Source organism: Temnothorax americanus, unplaced genomic scaffold (assembly GCF_048541705.1).
Source record: "Temnothorax americanus isolate GAGA-0224 unplaced genomic scaffold, ASM4854170v1 Scaffold78, whole genome shotgun sequence".
Lineage (NCBI taxonomy): Eukaryota > Metazoa > Arthropoda > Insecta > Hymenoptera > Formicidae > Temnothorax > Temnothorax americanus.
The window spans coordinates 302,839-324,322 of NW_027509801.1; the positions used below are offsets into that span (position 1 = coordinate 302,839).

Below are 21,484 nucleotides of genomic sequence, written 5' to 3' on the forward strand. Positions count from 1 at the left end.
ATACGTCTAACGTCTATACGTCAGTCAGTCGGCGGACGGCGAGTCGGCCTCCATCGCGCGCGCGTCATCGTCGGGTCGTGCTGCGTCGTGCTGCGTCGTGCAAAACGGCGCACAAAGCGCATCATTCCGCAGCTTCCTCGCCCTCGCGAAATCCGTGTCGACCGTCGGCCTCGAGCCGCCTGCCGCCGTCGTCGAGACGCAGTCTCATATTTCGTATTCTCGAGGAACGAGGCGCGCGGAGACAAAGAGAATTGCGCGCGGGCGTCCTGGCGCAGGTACACGGGTAGACGGGGACTGTTAACGGTGGAGAGAGAGAGAGAGAGAGAGAGAGAATAGCATCGTCGAAGTGCGTATATATATCGGTGGTCCACTGGGACACTACAGTGACTGGTGACGGCGCGTCGCTCCTCGTCCCTCGACCAACAGCTGTAGCCGCAACTCGGTCTTTCTCCGTCTCGCTTCTACGCTCCGTTCTATCCAATCCCACCCCCGACCCTCGGCGGAGCTGGACGGAGCCACAGCCGCGGAGCATACGCACGCACTCGCTCTAGAGACCGCTAGAGACCAGAGACTGTCGCGAGTCGCGACTCACGCGCGCGCTATTAATATACTCCTGACTCCTCCGTACAGCGTAGCGCGCGCAGTCGTCCACGTCCACGTCCACGCGATCGTCTTTGCGTCTTTCGAGCGTGGAGCGATCGCCATGCGGGACGGCGAGTAGCCGAGGGGAGAGAAACGGAGACGCGCGTCGCGCACGCTGGACGACCGCCGCCGACGACGACGACGACGAGCGACGTGCCCGCGATCCGAGGAGCATGGAGCGACTCCTGGCCGGTCGCCGGGTCGCGACACGGGCCACGGAGCTCCCGTGGGACGCGTGCCGCTGGATGTACCGTCGGGCGATGGGAATCGGGGTCGGCCCGGTCGGCCGCGACAACGGCGACGGCGACGCGGCACCGGAGGAGACGTCCGCGTCGCGCGGCCCCGACCCGGCGTGCCGCGGCGGAACCGCGGGGTGCCGGAGCGAGGTGTGCCGCTACTGCCGCGCCCGCGCCCGCGCCGTGGAGAAGACGCCGCTCTGGGAGAACTTGACCGTCGTCGTCAGATCCCCCAGCCTGCACATCCCGATCCTGTTGACCGTGATGTGGTGGTGAGTCGGGACTGGTGCGGGGGGAACAAAAACGGGCCGTTCCGTTCTTTCGACGCTCGACACTCCCGCGCTCGCCTTTCGTCCGTCGGATGCGGTCAGATGTTTATCGAGCGCTCCACTCGTTGCGTCATTCGCGTCGAAGAAGAATCGAGCTCTCTCTTCTCCGAACCTTCCGAACGTTTTCTTTGTTCCTTGATGACCGAACAACTTTTGTCTCGTTAAAATCGAACGTGATTTTTTTTACTTTGTCGAAGGTTCGAACTGTTCCGCTATACTTCCACTTGCTTCCACTGTTCGAAGAAGGAAGATTCGGGAAACGTCGCGCTATCGAAAGCGTTCTCCGCTCCTTCCCTTCTGTCGCGTTTAAAAGGCTCCGCGGTTAAAGGGCCACCGTCTTCCGGCGCGGGCGCGTTTAAAGGACAATTAACCGTTGTCGTCGTCGTTGCCCGAGTCAGTCTCCTCCCGCGACTCTCGTCACGTTTCTCAATTTATCTCGGTTACGTTATCGCGCCACGGTTATCTCCCAGTTCCCGTCTTGTTGACGCGTGTTTTGCATCTCGCTGCGCGCGTCGTGCACGATATTGCATTGGATTTGGCGACGTGACGCGCCGCGCGCCGCGCCTCCGGCTGCCCGTGACGTCGCGCAGCGCGCGGCGGACAGTGGCGCGCGCCGCCGCGCCGGCCGCGGCGTTACAGCTGTTTTACGTTTCGCGCGCAAGAGTAACTTCGCCTTCTAGGTCAAGGCCCCTCGCGGGGATCTCGCGCGATACGCACATATGCATATGCATGCACGCGGACACCCGCAAGTGCACCCACATGCACCCACGGTCATCGATACGCGTGTCGTAATCGCGCGCGCGCGTGTGCGATCGTAGTAAAGTGCGTAAAATGCGCGGCGTTATATCTCGACCAACGATAAACCCCGACGAGAATTTCTTCGCGTCTGTCGTTTACGCATTGCGCGCGCGCCCGCGCGCACTCTTCGGTACGTGGCGCGTTACGGAAATTCTCATCCCCACGTGTTTTTTTTTTTTTTTTTTTTTTTTTTAGCTCTGTTATTAGCTCGCCTGACTTGCCTCTCGATTGAGATCGGGTTTCGACTACGATTAGCCCAAAGCGAGCGATTGAGTCGAGAGAGCGACGCGTGACGAGTTCATCCTCTTGCGCGATTTATAAATTTAAATAGCGTCGCGTACAAACGAAGGCGACGGACGACGGGCGACGCGTGCGATTTTGCGCGTCGAAAGAACGAGAATCTCTTGTCGCGAGCTGTTTGTCCGACTTCTGTGAAGTTGGCACCCGACTTTAACAAAATGAATTTAAAAAAAAAGGAACGTGTAGCATTTTCTTCGTGGTCGTTTGTGGTAACGATATATTCGTTTGTAGTTTTATCGATTTTGCAAAAACAAAAATTTTTAAAAATCACTCTTGCCCAAAATTGAGATATTTGAAATTCGCTCGCGCCATGCGTTTTAGAATCGTTCGTAGTTTTATCCATTTGGAAATAACGAAATGTATCTTTCTCGATTTCAAAGATATCTCGAATCCGCTTGCGCTATATGTGTTTTAGAATCCTTTGTAGTTGTTTGTAGTAACAATAATATCGTTTGTAGTTTTATCCATAAAAAAAGAAAAACAAATATTTAAAAAAATTACCCTTACCCTAAATTGAGATATCTCACGTCAAAATATTTTTCGTGTACTTCTTAATGTATCCGAACGTTTTCCGAAGAGTTCTGTTCATAAACTCTGTTGGACGACTACAAACTTGTCACGCGACTACGAACGATTCTGAAACACATGGCGCAAGCGGATTCGAGATATCTTTAAAGAGTAATACGTAATATAATATATCGTAGTAAATAAATCAAAGTCCAGCGGGGAAACCTGACACGCCTTTTTCAATCGGGATAGAACAGAAATGGATGCGCAACGCGCAACGTGTCTGTTGCACGAGTAAACTGTACCGAATTGATATATTTCGCGCTTCTTACTCTCGTTTGCAAATATTACGAATTTTCGAGGTGGGGGGATAACCAGAGCCTTGATAATTCTGTCGAAGGGAACGACGCGCAAAGGATAAATTTTTCTTACGCGTCACGTAATTTTTCGGAATTTCTATATTAATCTTGGAATTTTTTACCATTTTAATTTAATTTTACTAACTTTAGAAACTTTCTCAAATATTTTTGCGAATCGAAACACTTTTCAGAAGTATACCGAGTTATTGAGAGAGTCTACGTCTTTTCGAATCAATTCTTTATACGCGTGAACTCTATAAGAATATTCTACGATTTCTCATTCTATATAATTTCCTAAGGAAACTTATGAAATCTGAAGAAATTTGATATTTTGTGTAGAAATCTTCATAAATTTGAAATATGGAAAATTCCTACTTCCTTTGTGGGATGCCGTGACTTTTTTCCACCGGTGAAAATAAAAGGAAATTCTCCATAATTTTAGATAAACGTGAAAGCAGTGTTAAACTTCGCTCCAAAAGGGTGTAAATTTTTTTGTTTTCCACGATGGATAAAAAAATCCTTGCAAAATATTGCACAAGGTTTTTAAGAATTTTTTGTATTTTATATTCGTAAAGATTTCTAAAGAAATATAACCCTAATCCCTCCAACGTTTTTTCCGCCATTCAATCAACGAGATTTTGACTGTTTGCCGTTTCGAGAGTAAATGAGCTACGACTCTGAAATTTCTACCTGATGTTCCCTACCGTAACGACTTTTTTTTTAGAGAAAGGAGAGATTGTACCACGGCCGTGTTGGTTTTCCGGAACAAACGACCGCGGGACAAAACGACGTTGGAAACGCGTGGGACGCGAAAGTGCCTGGTTGGAGAGAGAGGGATTAGGGATAATTTTATTATATTTTCTTTGGACAAATTCTTAGGACAAACTTTTCAAGTCTGTTGATTGAAAGTTCTCGAGTCTCCAGAGAAACTCTCTATTTTGCAGCCAATAAATACCTGTTGAATTAAATTTCCTAAAAATTTGTTATACGACGAATGAGGAGATAGAGCATTCTTATATTGTTGGATGTCAAAGCCCCTTACGCGTTTTCTACGGGGAGGACGGAGAGTGAACGGAGATATATATACCCCGATCGTTTATACCGTTACCATTGTTTTCGCGGAACCTACGACTTACGACCACGTTGTTGCTCGTTGCAGGACCTACGACTTGTGGGGGATACCGGCATCGCCGATGCTATTGAAATTTCTCAACGTGTATTTTGTTATCCAAGTAATGACCGCTTTCAATTTCACGGACATGGGCGCCCCAGCAGCGTAAGTTACCGAAAGAAAACTACATTTGCGTTATTGCGTCGTTGTCGTTGTCGCACTTACGTGCGACATCCCGCTGAACAACAATATTCGAATCGTCGAGCTAATTCGCTGAATAACGCGCGTAATATTTCCATCGTCAAATTATTCCCGACGTAGTTTTATCTCGTCGTTTGCTTATTGACGGTAAAAAAAAATTGCTGACAAAACTCGATAAACAAAATTCCGTATTCCGTACTTGAAAGAATTTACGTAATAAAAACAACGGTAATCTCGAGCTTTTGCAAACGCATTTTAGGGAGCGTAGCTTTGGTGGTAGGGTACGTGGTAGTCTTCGCCGGGTGTGGAAAAGCCTGCGGAAGATGAGGAGCGAGCAACCGGGATTGGTAAGAATCCTTCCGTCGATCGTCTCGCGAGGAAGGAATCTTATAGGAAAAGTTTGAGAATTTTTTTTTTACAATTTTTCAGCATTGCGCCGTCCTTTGTCTCGTGGCCTTCGGCCTATGGTTCCTCGCTCGCCTCGATTTGTCAACGCTTTGCGCGATATATTGGGGCGGTGTACTGGTGATCCTGATACTGCACCTGTTACACCTAAAACTGCCTGACAAAGTATCGGAGTACTTCAAGTCGCAGAGAGGTATAATCGAAAGCGTCAAGAATTTCCCTGAGAAAAAGACTGATATCTCGAAGATTAACGCAAACCGTTTTATTTTTAGATCTGTATTAACTTTAACGAAACGATCTAATTCAACGAAAATGAAACTTGTTCAAAGTTATCTTATATCTTTCTTTTCTGAGCTTTACCGACATCAAACTCGAAACTTTATTCAAATCTTTTTATATATACATATAATTTAATGCGACGATACATCGCCGTATAACATTTTGAAGATATATATTTGTGCTCTTCCTCTTACTTCTTTTTTAGACTGGCAATGCGGCAGCGAAATCGAGGATGAATTTTTACCCGTAGTGACGGAGGCGAATCTGCAGGTGTTGAATCGAGTGGGAGAGACGGGCGATCATTCGCCAACGCCGACGAGCGTGCGGTCGGACACTCAGAACGGTATTGAGACAAACTTATGTTGAAATTCATTAAAAATGTAAATTCGCGGTTCGGATTTGTTTAACATTCAGAGTTTAGAGAGATAATCGATTCTGCGTTCCTCCATATTTATCGCCTTATTTGTTGCTCGATAATTTAAACTACGTATTTAAAGAACAAACTCGTTTGATCTCTCGTCCACCGCGCGATGCTCTCCGTTACATCTCGTCGCGTTGCTCGCAGATTCTTTTTACGAGGATTTCATAGAGGGTCTCCAGGAGATAGCGTTCAACGTGCCCTACCACGGTGAAGGTAGCACCGACGGTGTCGAGCTATCGGAGTTGGAACTCAGCGTCGGCGAGAACGACGCCGAAGAGGACGGCGTGAAGTTTCAGGCCGGTCACTTCGAGAAGAGCTCCTCGTCTTCTTCCGAGGAGGAAGTCTTCGACGGGAAGAAAATAATCGCGGTCAGCAGCGACGAGAGCAACGGCGATAGTGACTTCGAGATAATCGACGAGGAGGAAATAGCCAAGATAGAGATGTGACGAAGCTCGACCGGTGTAAGAAAATGAGGGATTATCGCGCGCGATTAAGTTGCGATGTAAAACTAGAAGAAAACCATCTATGATCTCTGCAATCGCCCGCGAATGAAATAAAAAAGTTAAATCGAGCTACGATAAACAATAGCGACTTCGCTTGAAACTTGTGTAATTGTTTCTCGGCCGAGAATGTGATGGTAAATTGAAATAAATAAGATGATATATCGTTTAAGTCACCCTACTGTCTCCCGATCGCAACGTTGTACCCGTGCGCGTACAAAGTATCGATCTCGGTCGGAAAGCGCGAAGATGAGGGCAAAATTTATTTATTTAGACGAATTCAGTCGAACGCCCGTATTCTTCCTTCTCTACCGCTTCTAATCTTGCGCCACTCTCCTAATGTACAAAAGAAGTAACGAAGAAAGTAGATGGGCGGAGATTTGAGAATAAGGGGATTTTCAACTGTAGATACATATATATGTACAATATGATACCACTGGTTACCGTATTTAGTGTCATGGATAATGTCATGATAAAGTAAGCGTATGTACATTTGCAATGTAATAAATATGCACCTGTGTACAAACGTTTTAACCCGAAGAGTCAGTTTCGTTTGACCTAATTGCTATGATTGAGCAATTTGCAACGGCGTTGTATGACGGTAAGGACGCGAAAGGTACCTAATACGATCAATAAAGGCTGCACTCCGGTAGCGTAAACGTTTAGATGTGTAAGAATGTATTATATTGTGACATGTGTCTGTGAGATGTGTAAAAAAAAAAAAAAAACAATGCGCGAGAGAAGATATTGACGAGATGTTTGTCGAGTCTGACGCATTTTTGTAGCCCGTTTATAATTGACGTTTGCCGTCTCGCTCCTGTCTACGCATCTCGTATATTTGAAAATACACGACGGACGATACAAAAATATACTGTTGTTATTTATATATGTATGTACACGATCTTACCCCTTGCACGCAGTGCAAATTTTGCAAACTGCAAATTTTCGGCAATCTTAAAAATGAAACGATAAAATAGACATTTTAGAAATGTTATTAAAATTATAATTTATATTTGGATAAAAAATCTCATTCATTAAATGTCCTATATTTTGATTTTTTGTATTAAATATTATATACATATTTTTTTCAAAAATTTTTTTCCCTTTTGCACGTCGCGACGTCTCACACGATTTATACCAGCGTTTTTGGTATTAATCGTACCACTGTTCGCGGGGATTTACGTTACACGTGAATTCTCATTTACGATTTCCTTCGAGTCCGCGTTACATTCAGGTCCGCTATCGCTCTCCTCATTGCAAGCATCTTTTACAATCGTCACTGTATTATTTACATCAATCGACACTGTATTATTTACATCAATTGACACGGTATTATTTACATCAACTGGTACTGTATTGCTTGTATCAATCGGCACTGCGCTATTTACATCAACGGGTTTCGGATCTTGCAATCCATCCTCTTTGGATTGTATAGGAACGATCGGTCGCGCGTTCTTCCTTTCCGGCAACACTTTCAGAAACGCTTCTTGCCAAGTATCGCCCTCAGAGATTTTCAGCAGTATCTCGAAGACTGGAAAGGTCCAATAATTTCTTTGATATGTAAATCTCAACGCGCGTAACTCGTCTATCGTCGAAATTTGATTCAAAGCAATTTATATGTCTATTCAAAATCCAAAAATACCAAAGCGGGTTTATTAATTTTACACATTTATCACTTGTTTGTCAAAAAAATCATCAAACTTGGAGATGCTCATAGAAAGCAACATTATAATTGCTTTGAAAAAAATTTAATAGTTGACAATACTTACCGTGATCAATGGTCAACACTTTTCTTGCTTCCATCTGCAGGAACTTATCTAATGGTAGTCGGCCGTGCCTGACACCCGCCTCTACTGCTAATTTGTGGCACATACCCTATGATTTAAATTTTTGGTAGAGAAAGAGAAAGGGAGAGAGAGAGAGAGAGAGACGACTAGCTGAAAAGATCTTACCTTATGTGCGTTGTGATCAACGAGACCACCTATAACGTATACGCAATCGTGTTCCAGACGTTCTATCACGTTTCTCGATTCACTCGTTAAGTATATGATTTTGTCTTTGGGATAAACGTTTATGTATGACTCCGCATGAAAGCTCACCTGTAATTTAGCGAAATTTAGACGTTTGTCATTGATTTTTTAATCATAAAAAGTAAGAGGTTGCAATCACATACGTCCCAGTGCTCATATCCAATGTGCTTCTCCATGCTGGCCCGCGATTTACCGGTGAAACCAGTGAGGGAAAATTGCATGGGTGCGGCGGCTCTTCTATTCAAGGTATAGCACCTTAATATCTGTTTCGTTAGCTTGGCGATATCCTTATCGATCATTAGCTCATCGAATGACAAGTCGATGGTTACCGTGAGCGTGCAGGCACTCGCTGCCATGGTGCTTCTCTTTAAAAGTTTTCTGGACGGACCTAGGCTCAAGTTATTCGCACGCGCGTACGCGCGCTTCTCCCTCGCTTTAATCCTCTCCCGTAACCTGCATCGACAAACATAGCGAGTTAATGTACAAACATTGTTGAAAAGATTGCATAAATAAATTGTCTTTCGTAAAAAAAGCACGTGATGTAAAAATTATTAAAATAAAGAATTAGCATAATATAAAAGACGTAAAAATTGCATATGGATTTTTTTTTTTTTAATATACAACCAAGGAGATTTATTTCAGACGGTTCGAAATAAAAAGATGCGACAAAGTCATCCTGATTTATAAAGTTTCGTACGTCGCTGCCGCGTGACATCGGGAGTTCCTAACCTCTTCTCGCTCCTTTGCTCCAGCCACTTCTTCCTCTTCTGCAATTTCTTCAATTGACGCTTGCTCATACTCGTCGGTGGTTCGGGCAACTCATCTGCCACTACAATCGTCTTGTCTTCCGTAGAATTTACGTCGTCCATATCGCGAAGTAATTAATTTTCCCCCGGCGCGAGCCACGTGAATCGCGCTAGATCGAACTTGTCGACCTTTTCTCTCTTTTGCTTCTTTCTTTCGAATTTCTGTCTAGGAAACGCGTGGAGTTTTTAATCCGCATTTAGCTGATAATTATGTCTACGACAGCATTGATTTTTAAGCAGTATCTGATATTTATATTAATTTTGCTTTTTTCAAATTGTCACGTGTAGACGTCGTCTGTCGCACCATGCTCAAGTCCCAACCAAATACTCCAAAATACTCCAAAGGTTGAAATTTAAAATCCCATTGGTCAAATAATTAGAAAAGTAGAGATACGCCACTTGGCGACGATGTTGAGAACCAACACTTAAAACCAAGTTTTATCTCGCGCCGTCTGGCGAACAGAAACCTTGTAACGCGCGAAAATTCGAATATCGATTTTATTGATTCGCCACCGGCGCCTTATCTAAAGTTATATACGTATGTTTAGAACGCAGCATCGTGACCGTGAGCAATTTCTCTTACATCCGTTTTCACTTAATAACTTTCTCTCATGAATTATACGTACGTGTGTTACATATCATATAGGTATGCCTAAGCGCAGGCTGCTGGCTGCGCAGGCAGCTCGCTCCAGGCAGCTCCGTCCGCCGTCGTAACCTCACAGCTCGAGATCGAGAGCAATCGAGAGTTTACCGCCATGACCCGCTGATCGGCGCCGCCGATGGCCGAGTTATCAATATATTCAAGGATTGGCGATCGAGCTTCGTGCGCGCGATTGTTTACGTCGCTCGTTATGGAATGGTACAATACGTCGTTGCTCGAGAAATACGGTCGTCGCAGTAGCGCTATACGAGTGCCCTTTCGGTCGGTCAGAATGGCTCGATGTTAACCATTAAAAGCAAGCACGAGAGAGGACCGTATCAACGCCGTTTCCTTATCAAGCATGTGAGCCTTCTTCTGGATTCACGTTGCGACGTCACGCGTATATACACAGAAAGAAAAAGAAATCTGCATATGCATATATGTGTTGTGTATATATAGATGACTGTGTAAATAATGGTGTTTTGGGCCGTTGTTTATTCGCTGGCGTTATTCCTGCGCTTCGGTTCCCTACAAGCAAGTACGTACATCTGCGTCGCTGTAACCATCTATATATAATTGACGTAAAAATGTAAATTTATGATACAAGCTTGTTTGATATCCCTATCTTTCTACGTCTCACCCTAGAGCCAGAGTCGCAAGGTTACTGCGCCCCATACAGCGGCAAGATATGCAAGAAGTACCTCAATGGCATCGGGAAGGTATGGTTTAACGACTCCAATGACAATCCTGGAGGATGGCTGAACGAGAAGATCACAGCGAACCTCTGGGAAGAGCTGATAGAGACTCTACTGGAGCCATGTCGCTCAGCTGCAGAGGTGCGACGTCTCAAAAAAAGGAAACTTTGAGATACTTTTAAAATGACCTTGCAAAACAGTTTTAAAATATTTTTGAGAAAGCTTCGAAATAACCTTAGGAAAGCAAATCAGAACTGACATGGGGAAATATTGTTTTCATCTTTCTTTCTTTTTTTTTTTGTGCAGAAAATGCTCTGCATGTATGCGTTTCCCCTGTGCCACGAATCTACAGGCCTACCTCTCTGCTATGAAGACTGCATGGCCGTACGTCAACAATTCTGCTTCAACGACTGGGCGATTATCGAGGACAACAAGCAGAGAGACATTTACATTCGCTCACGTGGACACTTTGTGCTACCGGAATGCGAGAGTTTGCCCAAAGTGAACAAGGAGACACCTACTTGTTCACACGTACACCTGACCGACATGGACGACGAGGTTGCCACTTGTAAGTTACCGTGTTCTTCGGATAAATGCCAAAAACGTAATTGAATTGCAAGATCAATTAATTGAATAATGTCGATTGATTTTCGTAGACGATTGCGTCAAAGACAAAGGTAGATTTTACATGGGGAAGGTCAACAAGACCAAATACGGTTTAGACTGCCAATCGTGGAGCGTGCAGATACCGCATAGTCACGATAAGCCGCCCGACGTCTTCCCGCAGATCCGTCAGGGTGAAAATTACTGCAGAAACGCGGGCGGCGACGAGCCGATGCCGTGGTGCTTCACAACCGATCCTTCGATACGCTGGCAACATTGCGATATTCCTGTATGCGGTAGGTACACGTGCGATATACTAAATATTCTTAATATATAAATTACATTAATAATTTTTTAATAATTCCTCTTCTCTCTTACGTTAACGGTAATACGTTACAATTTAAAAATATAATTGAAACATTTATATCACGTGTTTTTTTTTTGTTCAGATAATGTTACGACTAAAGTGGAAATCGAACCAAAAGACATAATGATGGACACTCTATTTAATAACACCCTGGTACTCATCCTGGCAGCGTTGGGATTTGTAATTGTAGCCGGTGCGCTATTGTCTATCCTGCTGAGTCAAAGACTGCACAAACGTCATCGAGGGTACAATCCGACCGATAATCAAGTACGTTTATTAATCAATAACCGTAAAAAAAAGATGTTTAAAATTACCAAGAAAAAAGTATTGAGAACAATTTGATACAAGCTTAATCGATATTTGTGTATAATTAAATAATAATACTTTTTAAATTATCTATATATAAAATTAATTGTTGCAAAATTATTTTATTAAATATATTTTTTCTTCATTCTCATATATTTACATTTTGATTATCTATTATTCCAATTCTTCTTCCGACGACGATTTTCCAACATTCTTCCTCTTCGCAGGACGTGAACATCGATCTAGATAAGTTGCCGAACAACGAAGCGTATCACAAAACGAGCGCGCAGTTGAATCCCAAGTTGGAGAAGCTGGAGTTCCCGCGTAACAACATTATCTACATGCGGGATCTAGGTCAGGGGGCGTTTGGCCGCGTGTTCCAGGCGAAAGCGCCGGGACTGGTCGCGGGCGAGGAGTTCACAAACGTCGCCGTGAAGATGCTGAAAGAAGAGGCATCGGATGACCTGTTGCGGGACTTCGAGCGGGAGGCGTGCCTACTCGCCGAGTTCGATCATCCGAACATCGTGAAGCTGCTGGGCGTGTGCGCGCTTGGACGGCCGATGTGCCTGCTGTTCGAGTACATGGGTCGCGGCGATCTCAACGAGTTTTTGCGCTCTTGTTCGCCCAGCAATTATGTCATCCGTGTGCCCAGCGCGGACGAGGGTGGCCCGACGACGGGCGAGCCCTCGCACCTCTCGCACATGGATCTGATCAACATTGCGGTACAAGTGGCATCCGGCATGGTGTATCTATCCGACCGGAAGTTCGTTCACCGCGATCTAGCAACGCGCAACTGCCTGATAAATGACCAGATGATCGTCAAGATCGCCGACTTCGGCCTGTCGCAGAAGATATACTTGCAGGATTATTATAAAGGTTGTTTTTTTTCTCCTTATTTTTATTGTTAGTGTCGGGCTTCGAAATTTATTCGACAGTTGCTTCCAATTTTCAAGTACACTCTTTCACTTCCTTTATATTTAAAAATTTGTAATTATTATATCTTTCAAGTTTCATATCTCTTCGCGTAACACGCCACTGGTACCCTTTTCACGGAAATTTGTAACTTTAATCGTCGAATTACTCATATTTCTAATAATGCAGGGGACGAGCAGGACGCCATCCCCGTCAGATGGATGCCGCTGGAGAGTATACTCTACAACAAGTATACCGTCGAGTCGGACGTGTGGGCGTTCGCCGTGTGTCTCTGGGAGATCTTCGGCTTCGCGCTGCAGCCGTACTACGGGATGACGCACGAGGAGGTAGTCAAGTATATCAAGGAGGGCAACGTGCTGCGCTGTCCGGACAATACCCCGCAGTCGATCTACGATCTGATGAAGCTCTGCTGGAATAGGCGGCCGTCCGATCGGCCTACCTTCCGCACGATCTATCAAACTCTCGACGGCATCAAGCAGGATTTGGAGGCGGAATGTAAGTCGGACAGCGTCCCGCTACGCATTCGCGTATGAATGTAATAATAATGGGTAATAATCGATATTTCTCTTTCTCTTTCACACTTTCGCATAGCGTGAAATTTGTACAATTTAAGAGAGAAAAGAAAGGTAGAATTGTTTTTGTTTATTTTTCTCGAAAATGATGCCCCTTAATGAGAAGGATTTATTTTTATATCTTCGGCTTGTTTCTTCGCAAGAAATCACGCTCTTTTTTATTATACGAGCACGCGGATACTTTGTATAAATAATCATGAAATTGATACGCGGAATTACACGTTATGCTTATTTATGTGCAACTAAACATGAATGTTGTTCTTCTGGATCGGACAAATTTCACCCTGCGCGACGATCAATCAAGAGTAAGGAACATCACTTTGTGTGTACCTACTACTTACTCTTTGATTACCTTTCCAGCTAAATAACTTTATATTGTATATCATGAGTGTGCGATGTGGAATGCCTGCCTTCTTAGTTGGATCCGCTTCGATACTGAATCGATTATCAGTTGCGAGAAGTGAGAAAAGGACCAATGTATAAAACGGAGGCGCGATATTACACGTTAACTTCATCTTCTATTTCGTCTAAAAACTAAGACGTCCCTATCGGGGTACAATACTGTTAATTTATCTTCTGAATACCGCTCGAGGAGATTTTCACGCTTGTTTTTACTGGGCAGCGATCGCGTAACTTTTCCCTTAGGACGGATACGTGAAAAATTAACATTTTCACGTGAACTCGTGATCATGTAACTCGACGAAACGTGGAAACGTGATCTCGTTCGTAATAAAAAAAAGTTAACGCAGAATGGATAGAGCGAAAAGTGAAAAATTTTACGTGAAATTACGTGATCGATCTTCTGTTCAATTAGTTTCCAATTATCCCCAATTAGGGCTGCCACTTCTCTGGTTTTTGGAAACTCTTATCCTCTTGATTTTTGCTCTCTCTAGCATAAATTTATAAAGATCTATTATAATATTTTTAAACGCGTCTGCGAATCGTTTAATCTTTTTTCATTAAACGTGGCTTGCTTTATGCATTGTTTTCTTTCGTTGTTTTCTAATATTGTTCCGTAATCTTGACATTACGCGGAAACGTGGCGGTCCTAATTACCGCGTCCGAATTCAAGTAACGCTTATTTGCGAGTAAAGCACTGTCGAGTCTGTACAAATAGTATAAAAGCGGTGTGGCTATAAAAGCGCATTTAGCGACGTTATATTTAGAGGCTCCTTGATTGTTAGACGTGTGTTAGGTTGTTAGGTCGTTTGCTGTACCAAAAAAAAAGGAAAAAGACATAAATAATACCTATATTTAATGTGCTAAGATTAACGAGAAAATAATTATGAGGAATGTTAAGCGAAAGCGAATCATTGAATGAATGTATACTACGGACTTGTTGTAAATTAAGCAAGAACAAAGGCGCGTCGCGATTTCCTCCTACAGACACAAGTTGGATTTACTGCGAACTTGCGTAATTTTAAGTTACACCCAGCGTTTGCGTCGCGCGTGATCTTGTTTGAATATACTATTGTTTAATGCCTAACACGTACCTCGCGAGGGTGCAAAGGAGATTAATCGTGTGTGAGATTAACGTGTGTTAGTAGTGCGTCACGCATACGGGAGAATATCCCGCACAGAAAGAGCTAATCGCGTCCGTTTAATTGTCTCTTATTTAATAGCTCGCGATTTTCGACTTGCTGACTGCCTTGTTAGGAAGATAATTCGCCGTTTCGTTTTACCTGCTGTGATTTTAGCGAAGCGCACCGACTGAATAGCCACCTCATCACTGCCGCAATTACATTCCAGGAAGCATTTACTGTCAAGTAGCGCGCGTATGCTACGAGGAATCGTTCAATGCTGCAAATATATACAACGAACGTTTCTTCTTTTGTTTCTTTTTTTTAGTATTTTTTATCCGGTGTTTAAGGATATACGTAGACTGCACGTAACAATAACTCTTCGTTTTCGTCGCTTTTATTTCAGCGAGTAATATTAACGCCGTTTCGCGCGTTTCAACTGATCATCGAAAGCGAGAAAAAATACGGTACGCTTCTGTCAGTTTGGGAGTAAGATATTTTCGCCTCTACCGGAAATGAAGACTGCTATCGCGACCCCTTCTCGTGATACCACGTGTGTCGTCGTGCCGAGGACAAAATTAAAGAGCTCATTTCCAAAACGTCTCGGATATGTATCTTCGAAGAAGATCACGTATTACAAAACTAGCTTTTTGCCTACAAAAGAGGCTCCAAGACGTTCTGGACACAGGTCCACTCTCGATTGACGATTGACGATCTTCCACATTATATATTACATATACACACAAACATACACACGAGCCTTTTTATATTGTATATTTGTATTCTGTGTAAGTAGTACCGTACGCGGGTGTTCAGAGTTTTCACAAAAAGAAGAAAAGAAAAGAGCACTTTAGTAAGCAATTAAATAATTACCCATAGGTGTTATTAAAGTGTCAAGAAAAAGAACACGAGTTGTATACAAGACGGTCGTCTAGCTGAGATGCTACTTATACCGTAATATCAATTTTTTATCGATAAAACGCAGAATTATTCCAACAGCCAACGCTAATCTTGGACTTATGTGTGGTATATTCTATTTTATAGACTTCAATCACAATGAGCTGTAATTTTTTGTTTTATTTTGAATTCATGTTCATCGTTCTCTTAGTGTAACATCGTACTACAAGAGAAAAAAATGAACAAATGCCTTTCGGTCGATCCGATATACTTCCTGAAATGTACGTACATGCTTTTTTTGTGAAAATCCTGAATCATGTTATCGGTGCGACAGGCGCGTATGCGTCCCGTGACCAACAAAAACAATTTACTGCCACTACATGTATACCTGTTGGGTTCGTATACATAGTTGCCGATATCGACGCGAACCCCATTCTTCGGTGATTGACGTGAATATGACGGCAACCCGACGACGTAACGTAACTCGTGCGAATTCTTCCAGCAGATAATCGGTGTAATGATTTTTGTAAATAATCGATAACGTGTCTATCACGAGTCTTTGTACCGCTGACAATACCGTTTATATACCTATATTTCTACTGTATTACATAATACCAGCTGTACCGTTCAGATCGCTCTTTCCGTTGTAGACTCTAATTGTGTCACGCTAAATCCAATAATCGGTCTAACTGTACTACGAACGCCTCGAGAAAAAGTATGAAACTCTATCCCGATGTGCGCAACCTTGGCAAGAAATAAACAACCAATTTCGTATTACTCCGAATTATTTTCTCCACTCTATTGCGCCTTGTGTCGCATATAAGATATCTGAACATCCTTCAGGATTCTAAGAATTGATTGTCGCTTAAATTAAAACTATATGTAATGTGTTATATTAATTATTCTAATAGGGAAATTGCCTAGGGATATTATGTTATAATTAACGTCGTTTCTTGCATCATAAGTATATTTTCTGTAACCATATGTGCTTTCCTCTATTCGTCTTTCTATCTGCTTATGGAACTAATCTAAAATAATTCATTATTTTTTTTATAAAAAGCAGGTTTGGGGGGTTTGCACATCTCGTATATACATATTAGATTATCGCTAATTTACGTGTTTACATATACATAAAACGCCTTACGATATAAACAGTGCTCAGTGCAAGTCTCTAGTTGCGATTATAACATTACGTATCTCTTTGGTACGCTTCCTCCTTTCATAAATGCATCATAAATATAGTGATACTTGGCGCAAATGTGGAATGGCTTTTTTTCGAAGTGACTAGCTTCGATTCAGTTCTTGCATCTTTAACACGTCAGGCAATGCGTTGCATTTACATCTGTACTGCGGTGGAAAATATCTCGATATTTCGATTAAGGTCTAATTAAAATATGCAAACTATATGTATGTATATATATATTACCTATCGTTCGACAAGCAAAAACAAAAGCACATTTGTACATTTACAACTCATCTATACAAATACTGATGATGCCTTAGAAAGTAAATAATCATTACACCTATTAGTTATTGCAATTCAACTCTCTAAATGCATTTGATATAGTGAACACTTAGGGACTCTAAGAAAAGAAATGTTTTTGCGATATCGATACTTTAAACGGTTCTTTACGTGTTCGTATACAGCGTGAGTTTCTAAAAACGGAGCACTTAAATATTTCTCTTGGATTAAAAGTACCAAGAAAATGTTATAAGATATTGATTCAGATAGTTTTAAAAATTCAATTTACATTTAGTAGAAATGTTATTTCATTAGAGATTAATGACTTTGATAACTCTGAAAGAGCTCAACACATTCGAACGTTTGTATTTAAATTACTTTCACATCTCTCAACGCGTTTCTGAACTCGAGAGAACTAATTAAGTATTCTATTTTTAGTGACTCTACTTGCATACCGTTATCCCTCACTTGTACATATTGGCTTATGTTACAGAAAATACTGAAAGTATATATATACGGTTTACATCCTACATTGTCATTTGCACGAGACGATAATGACAAGATTGTACGATCAAAATGCGTCCTTTATATTCTGAAACTGTCGCACCGCCAAGTCCACCGGCAAATTGAACTTGTAACTGGTAAGGCGATCCAAGGTGTGAAACGCGTCTTGGAAACCTGGAAGTTTCGTTATGAAAAATCCAATTCCACTTTGCGGTATTAATTATTCTAGTTGTGACGTACCTGTCTTTACAACGTAGCTCCACGAGAGGTAATAATTTTCCAGAAGATACTGGCATTGCAGAATCAACTTTAACCATATCACGAGTTTATTTGCGCTGAAAATGACGGTTATTCACCAAATTAGTTGTTACTTATAATTAGCAGCTATAGAACGAATAGTCAATTTTGATAGCTTTGACCGCGACGCAATCGCATTATTACTCACTTCAAAGCTGCACATACGAATGCCTTGAAATGCGAGTCGTAACTCCGTTTGTATGGACTGTGAGAAGCGATTATGTTACCTATAGTCGTCAGTAAACTCTAAACGGACAAGACAAGAAGAAAAATTGAAACATACGAAGATACAATATAACAGTTTAGTTTGCAGAATGTCCAAGAAATTGTATAGAGGAGGATGGTCTTCGGAAATTATTACAACGATCAGAATTCTACTGTTATAGTTTCTTAGATATTCCGATGCCTCGCCTGGAGGCGAAAATATAGTCTACCTGTTTCGAGGAGGCTATTCTCCCGGCCGCGAGGTCCAGGTTGAAGCTCTGCGACAGCTTCTGCGCGGGGCTGGAATTGTAACGGCGTCCGTGTTTGATCTCATAGTATTTCAGTATCAACTCCCAGGCGTGCATGAAATTCGCCGGCGTGATACCGCGCTGCGGAAAGCAGCCGACAAACGGCACCACGCTGGACCCGGAACGCAGCACATCCGCGGTCAAGCCGTGCTGCACGAGATCCCTGACCGAGGTGGCAAGATGCTTTCTCACGGCGGACGTGAGCTTCGCATTCGCGTGCGACGCCGAGTCCGAGTCGGACGTGTAGTCGTTCTCATTGTCGTCGATGTCATCGACATCCTCCTCGTCGTCGGCATGCCTCTGCTGCTGCTGCGACGTTTCCGCGATCGTCTCGAGCACGTGCTCCACGGCGATGTCCAGTCGGGTACGCAGATCGCGCCAATTATGCACCGGGTTCTTACCGCCAAAGTTCCGTCGCATCCGTTCGCTGCCACAACCCAACTGCGACATCAGGAACATGTGCAAAAGCGCGACCACCTTACGCACGGTGTTCAAGGTCCTAGTTTGATTGGCGGCACCTGCTTCATCCTGGATGGGTCTCCCACGGTCAAAGCGCCGCTTGGAGCCAAAGGAGGCCGACGAGGTGCCGGAACCGCTAGCGTGTACCGGACACGCGCACGTACACGCTAAACTCTCCGTGCTGACTTCGCCTTGAAGGTAGTTTATGAAACGCTCCAGATCGGCGATCTGCGTTTTGAGTTGGGAGACCAGCTGCTCCTTCATCTTCAATGGGCTGACGATCTATCGTATAATCATATCATGAATGTATGCATTGTTTCTCTCTCAGATGACAACAAATTGCGCGTTACGTAAATTATCCCAAAAACACCGGATCCTTACAACCGCAATTCATTAAGTATTAATTTGACAATTATTTATCTGTAGGAAGAATCGCTTTTTCAATCTTTGACATTATATTTCTGTAAGTGAATTCTGAATTACAGACTCTTATTAAAGTCTACATACTATAAAATCAATTAAAGAGTATACAGTTTAATCTATTTTGCCTCTAGGAAACATTAGTTTGTTTCTTATTTTCGATCGTTAATTAATCCAAAACTATATGTATTTATCGATTAAGGAAAAGTTCACGTTTCAAATCAACAAACGGACATCCAATAGTTTCGGGAGTGTAGATCTCGAGATCGCTTTAAACGTACTTGACTTATGGCATAATCGACTTGCCACCTAAGATCGTCCGCCGGTAATTTGCACAGATCGTCGACGTCGAAGTTCAACTTCTCTTTCAAATGACCTATGAACATCAGCGGTTGTTTTACTTTCTGTTCCCTTGCAATACAGATTTCTGATCACTGATTTCTTATAGCACTTACTGATTATAATATTTTGCCTCTCCAGAATAACGCTCTGCGGTAGATCGGCGTCGCCCGTCTCGTACGCGTATTTTTCCAGATCCTCCAACTGAGATTTCAACTGGCTTATCAGTTCTCTCTGTTTTGTTCGTTGCAATGCCATTTTGGATTCGACTTCCGCGTCAGTGATCACACCAGTTACCTACAGTTACGTTACATCCGACGCGAAATTAAATAAATTGCTGTGGAAAAACACTCCTCTACGTAATCGCGCTGGAGCTAAAAAAAAGCTTAGAAAGATGCAACAAGCAACACAATCCACGATCTAAATTAACTACGCATGGAGCAAAGGATCAGATGCGTGAAGGTATTAAAATAAAATGGATAAATAGAGAAAAAAATGTGTGGAAAACTTTTATCGCACATTCAGAGATAGTATAAAAGAGCAGAAGACATAAATATCAATTTATATCTTAAACAAATAACACAAGGTAAAAAAAGAATAAAATATAAAAACGCCTTAACAATGACTAGATGTAAGACAAACGATAAAACGATAAAAAAGCGTCAAAGCCACAAAAACGTTGCCAAACGAAGCGATAAAAAATGTCAAGGATATCATAAGGCAACAAGAGCACCATAGAAAATTGACTTATGCCGAAAAATTGCGAAAAATTTGCTTTTCAGATGTGGCTTACGTCATAGGATACGGGGGAGATTGGCGTGACAGATCCGCTCTCCAATAATAAGCTATTCGGAACGTCCGGTATTCCCCTAAATGCAAATTCCTCCAACTCCTTGAGCAACGTCTCCTTCTCGCTGGCCGGCGCATCCACGATTTGTCGAAGACGAAACTGAACCTGTAAACGGATTTCATTAATCGACGAGCAAGGAGGTGACGATCGCAAAGCGAATTCACTTTTGATTGTCTCACCTGAGCAAAGTGGGTGGTTAACGCTATCAAAGACGAGTTGAGCATCTCCTGTTCTTCCTCCAGCAGTTTCACTCTCTCCATGTCATACGCGAGGCTAGCGAAAAACAAGAATTATCTTATCTATAATGTTTGACAATTATTGAACGCAGCTTCGATACAGTCGTGTCTGCTTTTTGCTCAATATAAAATCTTTACATTGAGCAATATAATGGATAAAATTGTGTTACAAAGCACGTGCAATACGTAGTGATGGTTAAAGCTCGTGTTATTCTTTCAAAACATATGTTCTCGCGAGAATGGCTTATAATGGGCTTTACGGCAGAACATATATGTTCTTAAGAGCGAAAGGACAAAACTGGTACTCGGTCGACGTACTTCTCCACGTTGGCGTTGACGTATTTGTATTCGTCCGCGAACTCATTGTCGCCGTCGTTGGCGCCTACCGGGGCCCACCTCTCCCCGGACGGTCTGCTCTCGCTGCTCTCGTCCGAGTTCTCGACCTCGTCGCTCTCGCAGTGCCGCCGCCGCCGCCACCGCCGCCGCTCGCCGTCCATCGTCTCCTTGTCGTTGTCGCACGCCGTCTCGCCCTCGCCTACCTCCTGCTCGGCAAGAAACAATACGCGGGCATATTGATCTGCGGATCCGTCGCGATAATCGTGGTTGTGTCGCGTCGTCCACGCGTATGCACGTACCATGACGAGGGGTTCCCGGCACGGCCCGCGCGGCCGTTCAGCGTTCACGATTAGCCGAATTCGAGCCGGAACGAGCGTCTAAATCCCAGACTCCTCTCTCATATCTGGATCGTTGTTAATTGACCACCTGCGCACGTGTACGACCGAGACGCCCGCGCCCGCGCCCGCGCCCGCGCCACGGACGTCAGACGTCAGTGGTAAGTACAGGTCCGCGCAAAAGCGTGCACAGCGTGCTCCGCGATCGCTCAAGGCTCGCGCGACGCGGACGCGCATTCATGCGCGGACAGCTGACGACTGACGACACGTCAAAAGA

The 21,484-nt window shown here is 43.5% G+C and overlaps 3 protein-coding genes across 3 annotated transcripts; 1 reads left to right on the forward strand and 2 right to left on the reverse strand.

Annotated features, from left to right (window-relative positions):
* Nucleotides 1–16,234, forward strand: Nrk (Neurospecific receptor kinase). The gene is made up of 13 exons (XM_077423319.1): nt 1–1,150; nt 4,331–4,447; nt 4,743–4,830; nt 4,913–5,081; nt 5,373–5,510; nt 5,733–6,030; nt 10,038–10,102; nt 10,210–10,400; nt 10,566–10,827; nt 10,916–11,158; nt 11,312–11,496; nt 11,763–12,411; nt 12,637–16,234. Exons 1-13 carry the CDS (start codon nt 816–818, stop codon nt 12,999–13,001), a joined length of 3,105 nt encoding a protein of 1,034 aa, XP_077279445.1. The 5' UTR covers nt 1–815; the 3' UTR covers nt 13,002–16,234.
* Nucleotides 6,800–9,349, reverse strand: LOC143906975 (tRNA methyltransferase 10 homolog A). Its single transcript, XM_077423405.1, has 5 exons — nt 8,848–9,349; nt 8,262–8,571; nt 8,041–8,187; nt 7,858–7,963; nt 6,800–7,619 (listed from the first exon to the last, which is right to left on the reverse strand). Exons 1-5 carry the CDS (start codon nt 8,985–8,987, stop codon nt 7,267–7,269), a joined length of 1,056 nt encoding a protein of 351 aa, XP_077279531.1. The 5' UTR covers nt 8,988–9,349; the 3' UTR covers nt 6,800–7,266.
* A 172-nt stretch (nt 16,235–16,406) lies between the features above and the next one.
* LOC143906962 (RUN domain-containing protein 1) lies at nt 16,407–21,464 on the reverse strand. Its single transcript, XM_077423381.1, has 10 exons — nt 21,172–21,464; nt 20,855–21,078; nt 20,480–20,573; nt 20,244–20,405; nt 19,567–19,747; nt 19,393–19,487; nt 18,155–18,973; nt 17,869–17,966; nt 17,664–17,758; nt 16,407–17,597 (listed from the first exon to the last, which is right to left on the reverse strand). Exons 1-10 carry the CDS (start codon nt 21,172–21,174, stop codon nt 17,491–17,493), a joined length of 1,878 nt encoding a protein of 625 aa, XP_077279507.1. The 5' UTR covers nt 21,175–21,464; the 3' UTR covers nt 16,407–17,490.
* Nucleotides 21,465–21,484: the final 20 nt, after the last annotated feature.